This window comes from Babylonia areolata, chromosome 9 (genome assembly GCF_041734735.1).
Source record: "Babylonia areolata isolate BAREFJ2019XMU chromosome 9, ASM4173473v1, whole genome shotgun sequence".
Taxonomy (NCBI): Eukaryota; Metazoa; Mollusca; class Gastropoda; order Neogastropoda; family Buccinidae; genus Babylonia; species Babylonia areolata.
The window spans coordinates 31,962,709-31,969,537 of NC_134884.1; the positions used below are offsets into that span (position 1 = coordinate 31,962,709).

Consider the following 6,829-nt stretch of genomic DNA (forward strand, 5'->3'; position numbering starts at 1 on the left):
CTGGGAGAACACAGATTCAAACCCCACCAGAGGTGGGTGTTTTTGCTGTTTTTTCGGCCCACTGCTCGCTCTTACTCAGAACCTGCTCGCTCTTACTCAGAACTGAGCATGCTATGATTTCAAACAGGAAGACTGGGACCACACAGCTGAGGGTCATCCACTTCATGGATGTGTCTTTAGAAGTGTTGCTGAAATTTCCTGACCAACACTGCAGGTGTCTGTATTTCTTGGCCTGGTTGACACCTGGATATATTATGAGAGTACAGCCTTGCCGAGTATTCCCAAACCTAAATGGAATCCCCCAATAGCAGCAGCAGCAGCATCAGCATCAGCTCATTACCATTCATCATCATCAAATTATAGAAAACACAATGTCCTAAAATCTTGGGGCACCCCCTAGAAAAAAAATTCTTCCAGAAATCCGTGTGCACATGTGTTTAAAGAAAGACGGAGGAAAACGGACACGAGACAAATAATGCATTTTGATTACGTGACTGTCTGAAAGTATGCCAGTGATAAATCATGTCTACCAGCATTCATATGCATTCCAGACAAATCACCAACAAGTTACATTTTTAAAGCATGGATACAGCATGAGTATGGCACATCCCATGAAGAATACAAGCTCTCTCATTTATGGCTAAAAAAAAAAAAAAAAAACCAAAACCAAAAGAAAAACAAACTCTATTTCTGTGATTTTCTTTCTTTTATTTCTCTCTTCTTTTTTTTTCTTTTTTTCTTTTTTTAAAATCTGGTTTACCAAATACTGACGACAGAAAGGAAAAGTAAACATTCATTATTTCCCAAATGAAGTATTCATAAAAATAGATTCAGACCTGTTTCAACTTATAAGGTAACCCTTTTCAACTTTGTTGCTGTGCTGTTTGAAATTCAGATCACATCCAACAGTCTCCATAACAAAAAGGCAGGGGTTTAGAACTGATCACTACAAAAATTTAAAACAAACACACACAAACAACAACAAACAGAAACAACAAGAAACACACACAAAAATCTCTCACCTCAAAAATAGTCTTGACTTTACTTCTAATCTTTTTCAAGCTTTTTCAGTAAAGAAGTAATCATACTCATTTTATTTCTCACTGAAAGGAAATTTTCTATCTAAAATTACGTTTAAATAACATACTGTGACCCAACTAGTGCAGACTCCGGCAGGGGTCTGACATTCCTGTCTTGTGCAAACTACTATCCGCCTATGCGGAGAAAACTAAAGTACTACGGCCGATAACCTCCCGGAAGTAGGTAACCTCCCCTTTGTCCCCCTGGCTAGCGCCCTCTTTTGATGCCAACTCTTGTGGTTGTAGCTTTACAAGAATCCTTTTCAGCTTAAGAAATAAGTCTCATGCTGGTGCCTGTAATGATCTGATGTCTCACACTTTTCACTGCCCATGCATGGAATCAAGTGGATGTTTTCATGTGCATGCTCAGTAGCATGTATGCTTGTCAATTTCAGTGTGGACTAAGTTCATGAGATTTATATCATATGTATATGTTAATAACATATACCATATCTATCTATCTATCGAAATATATATATATAGATAGATAGATCTATAAACTAGAGTCTATATAATATTAGCACAACAGCGCAAAATGTTTCCCAACAAATCTGATTAAAATCATTTGATGAAACTAAACTATGATTCAATATAGATTCCATGATAAATAACTAATCACAAGATTAACAGTAACACTCAGTTCATTTTTCTGGGTTATACTGTGTACTTATAATAAAATAAAATAAAATAAAAAACATACACACACAAAAAAATAAATAAAAAGCAAAATATCTAAGAAAAATAAACATAAAATGGTTAATCAGTGCCAACAAGAGAAAATGACAATAAAGTGTTTCTGATAAACAAGCTCCATTCAAATATATATGATAGTCAGTCATGTCCGACTATGACCATCAGAACAGCAGAGGAGGCAACTGCTGTTCCGACTATTTGGGTTAGAATTTGATTATAGCAGAGAGTGTCTTGCCCAAGTTACATCCCCACTCTCTTGGCCAAGAGGGTTTTAGGACAGTCGGCGTTGGGATGGTTCCCAAAGGCCAACTAGCCCACAAGGCTGCAGCGCTAAGAGCCAGTGCAATTTTGCCTCCTAGTTTGAGAGTCATAGTCCTTCACAAAAGACTAAGCTGTAAATGATTTCCCATTGACTGGAGAAACCATTGATAATACAGCTCTCACTTTGCTGTTGGCCATTCAATTACATCTACTTATACATTTTTTTTTTAAACAAAAAACACTACAAAGTCTCAGTACAAAATATTTTGATCATGCTAATTCAACAAACAAACCATAAAAAATCATACACATTTTGACAATATGAAAATGACTATACTGAAAAATGCCCTAATAAAATGAAGATGTCAAAAAAGTCTAAAATAATATAGTAAAAATGTCAGTGTTCCACACTGATCAATAGTAAAAACAACAACAACATAACAATGAAGCTTTACCTTCAATTATTCAAGCAATGATCATTTTTAAAGCTCAGGTGTACATCAAGTACATAACAACTACGAACAACAACCACAGTTGTTGTTTTTTTGTAAATGCCATGACTGGAGTGGATTTTGTGTACGTGTGTGCATGTGGTACGTGTGTGCATGTGGTACGTGTGTGCATATCTCACTGTGTATCATGTATACACCTTTTCCTTTTTTTAATTTTCTCCGTTTCGTAGCAAAATTATATCTAGGAAAAAGCAGCAGTTAGCATGTGTGTGTGTGTGTTTGTTTTTTTAATTGTGGTTTTATTCTTCCTCCTTTTTATTCTGATAAACTGTCATTACTTCATCAAGTGTGTTTGTTTTGTGTCTTATATATCATTTTGTTTACTAGACAGAAAATCTCTTCATACTGTAATCTATTACATTATTTTCTAAAGACCAATTTCTATTAATGGAATTCATAATTCAGTCACAGGAAGAAACAAAAATCAGAACTCTTCACACTAACCTTGCAGTAACTTTTTTAACACAAACTCAGCAACAGATTACTTACTTTGTTACTGTTTAAAAAAACACACAAAATAACCCCAAAACATATATATATATATATATATATATATATATATATATATTGTATATATATATATATATATATATATATATATATCATCATTTTTTGAAGGGAGAGACAGCAAGGACAACCATGACATAAAAGTTGTGACATTGTTACACACACATAAACCAGCCGGACCTCACAGGGCCACATATCTCGAACTGAACAACGCCAAAACAAGACAAACAAAACCCAAACAAACAAAAAAACACCACCACTAGCACCAATCAACCAACCACACACAACACACTACCACTACTGCTACTACCACTACACCAGAGCCATTACGAAGAAGAGATTGCCCACTGCCAACACGTAGTGCAGGATATCCACGCGTGGGATCCCGTGCAGGTGCCCCTCAGAGCCGATCGCCAACCCGGAACCGACGTAGGCCGCAGCCCCGAAAAGACCGTAGAGGTTGATGGACCGCAGGCACACCAGGATGACCGTCAGCATCCCAAAACCGCTGGCCGCCTCCGTCAGCAGCTTGCGCTGACCGCCGTCGTCAACGAAGCGGGAGGCGACGACGGCGGCGATGACGAAGAGGAAGTTGAGGTTGACCATGAGGGGCATGTAGTTGTTGGCAAAGCCCACGCCCAGCAAGGGGACGCCCACCACTTGGGCCGTCCACGACATCATCTTGTGGTAGTTCTGTGGAGCCCGCGGCCAGAGGGGTGGTAACAAAAAAACAACAAAAAAAAACAAAAAAAAAAAAAAATCAGAACAAATCAGCAATGTCACAAACATTCTAAATCTTCTACAACTGGTTTATATCACCCAGCCAACCACACAGAGACATGTCAGGGTAAACGTCAAATAATATATATATATATATCTAGAGACACAGAGAGAGAGATAGATAGATAAATACAGATATATACAGACATAGCTATGGATCATTCCATATGTATTTACTTATTCATATATAACGTAATCATTCATTTTAATATTCATACACAAGATAATACACATTAAACTATATAAATACAAAAAACTAAACCAGAAAGAAATAATGAATAACAGAGGAAAAGATACCAAGAAGGAAAAGAAATAATGACTACTGAGCCAAACATAATTCTTACCGTGATCTTAGAGTCTGGACGTGATAGGGCAAAGCGATAGACCCCCAGCCCCGCCGCCACACCCTGGATGAGGAGGCCGAGAGCAGCAAACACGTTGTCCCAGAAGACACAGTACACAAAGTACACCACCGACAGTGCCAGTACCAGATCAGACACCGACGTGCTCAGTTGTCTCGTCATGGTTGCTGTTCTTGCTCTTTTTTTTCTTCACGTCTTTGATATTCTGGGGGTGAGAGGGAAAAAAAAAACATGACTGCCTGTTGACGTTTTAGCACAAGTATGAGAAAAAAGAAACTGTTTATGTAGATTCATTTTGATCCTTAGGGCAAGGGGGGATGGGGGGGGGGGGAGACAAAAAACAATAATATATGACAGATATTCTCATACTAACTGCAAGCGAGAAATTTATTACGTAGATATATCGACATAGTTAATGCAAAGGAGAATTCTTTAAAAATGTTTGTAGACTACATAATACTATACTTGGTGCAAGGAGGGATAAATAAAAATCATGTATGTAGATATTATACTTAGTGCAAGGGGAGAGGGGAGGACGGGGTGGGGGTGGGGGGTAAATCATGTATGTCAATGTATCATAATACTTGATGCAAGAGGGAAAGAAAAAATAATCCATGTAGATTAGATATATCATCACAATTATTAGTATTGATATTGATACTGATAGAGATATTGCTAAGATAATAAATCATTTGCTATTTTTGGAAGGCCTGTCTCAGTGATATAACCAGTGCAGTAAGCAGACTGAAATGGGTAATTCAAGTTATTGGTGCTGAGATGGTCAAGAAGTTGAGCACGGACAACTTTCTCAGTGACCTTTGAGAAAAAAAGAGTCTGGATCAAGACTGGGCTTTTTGAGCAGTGGCCATAAGATAGCAGACTTAAACACAATGGGAAAGGAGCCAGACACAAGATTCCCAGATTAAATACACAAAACCAGCTCTACAGTCTTCCAACGTTCTTTTCTCTATCTCTGCAGCTTACATGTGGAATGACTTCCCCCTTTCAAAATCTCAGCACTCAGCTCTTTTAAGTCTGACATAAAAACCTATATTATACCTTTTTCCAAGATAGTTCCCACTTTTCTGGTCTGTTTCTTTGGTTTTCTATTTACATGTAGCTAATATGTTGTGTCTTTCATCCTTCCGAAGCAGAGTTATGTATGCCTGTATATATATGACTAGTCTGAAAGAGCTCTGATTTCTTCTAGCACAAGAGTCGGAGATATTCACTTTATTAATATCAGTATCAGTAGTAGAATTTTAGGAAGTACTGTGTGTATAGAGGTCTGAGTGGGGAGGTGTGGGATAAGAAGCAGGGAGGTAACTGGTAAGGGAGAACTTGATATCACTCAGAGAAATTATCATCATCAGTCTATATGTAATCAATTCAAAAGGAGAGAGAGACTATATAAATCAACAAATTATTCATAATACATTCTGTCACAGCCACTAGAACAATGAAGGGTATAATTTACAACTTATGTACTTACATGAACAAAACAATGTAAGCATGCATTACACACACACACACACACACACACACACACACATATATATATATATATATATAATTTTGAGCAAAGCCATGGCATATCATTTCTGCATAGGTCACCTTTTCAACAACTTAACCTTTTGGGTGAATAATATACTGAATTATGCACAAATATTTGCTATAGATTAGTAGTACCAGCAGATCTGTAGTGTTGAGAAAACCCCTTTTGACTGTTGGTGACAATAATGCTTGTCATTCAGCTATCAGTCTGGAACTAAATAGACTAACTTATCATGATGTGATGACACATGTATACATCATGGCAGGTTGATAAGCACCACTCTTTGTCAAACTTTTAATGAGGATTTGTTCATTTTAACTGATTACATGATTTGAAAAGAACATGAGTTATTCTTTCTGCACTTCAAGTCCATGCAACTTTCTCTTTCTCAGTTTCTGACTTCGATCTTTGGCACCGCATTGAACCAAGAGATCTATCCAGTCAGCAGCCATGGAGTTAACTTTTAATATCGATGATGTTGAGGTTCATATTGATAATTGTAGCAATATGAAAACGAATTACGATGATGGTAACGACAGTGATTATTAAGAACTCATTGATAGAAGAAGTAAAACCTGACAAAACGTAAGTAAACGAAACCCAAACTGCTTAGTCAGGCACCAGGACAGCCGGCCGCAGCTGCAGCAGACGTAATAATAAATATTCTTTTCGATTTACTCGGAAAAAGTTAATCAATCCAGCTATTACAATAAACTCCTGGACGTTACAAATTTCATCCTTGATAATTATACAACAAAAATAACACTTAGAATCTTAACTTTACCGATGCCAACGAATAAATTCCTCCCTCAAAATATTTGCGCCCTCGACCTTGCGGAAGTTATAATTTTGTTTGCATCGCCAAAGTATCAGAGTTGTATCCCTTTGGATGGTTCACTTTTTTCTTCTTCTTTTTTTTTTTTTTTTTTTTTTAAGAACATGAAAATACAGTCCTTAGGGTCAACCCAAATGTGCAGTTTTGCTTTCCACACAGATTTCTCTGTTTGAAAAAAGGGCTGGCTCATTTGGGGGAGTACGTGTTGATAATTCGCACCGTCTTTTTTTGTCTGGTTGTTTTTT

At 37.2% G+C, this 6,829-nt stretch overlaps 1 protein-coding gene across 1 annotated transcript; it reads right to left on the reverse strand.

Moving 5' to 3' along the window:
• Positions 1–3,128: 3,128 nt before the first annotated feature.
• On the reverse strand, positions 3,129–6,596 carry LOC143285395 (uncharacterized). Its single transcript, XM_076592640.1, has 3 exons — positions 6,534–6,596; positions 4,177–4,399; positions 3,129–3,745 (listed from the first exon to the last, which is right to left on the reverse strand). The coding sequence occupies exons 2-3, from the start codon at positions 4,354–4,356 to the stop codon at positions 3,365–3,367; spliced, it is 561 nt and encodes a 186-aa protein (XP_076448755.1). The 5' UTR covers positions 4,357–4,399; positions 6,534–6,596; the 3' UTR covers positions 3,129–3,364.
• Between the last annotated feature and the right edge of the window lie 233 nt (positions 6,597–6,829).

Coding starts and splice junctions, on each gene's coding strand:
- LOC143285395 (XM_076592640.1), bottom strand. CDS start 4,356: ATGACGAGACAACTGAGCACGTCGGTGTCTGATCTGGTACTGGCACTG. Junction 3,746..4,176: donor GTCCAGACTCTAAGATCACG/GTAAGAATTATG, acceptor CGGGCTCCACAG/AACTACCACAAGATGATGTC.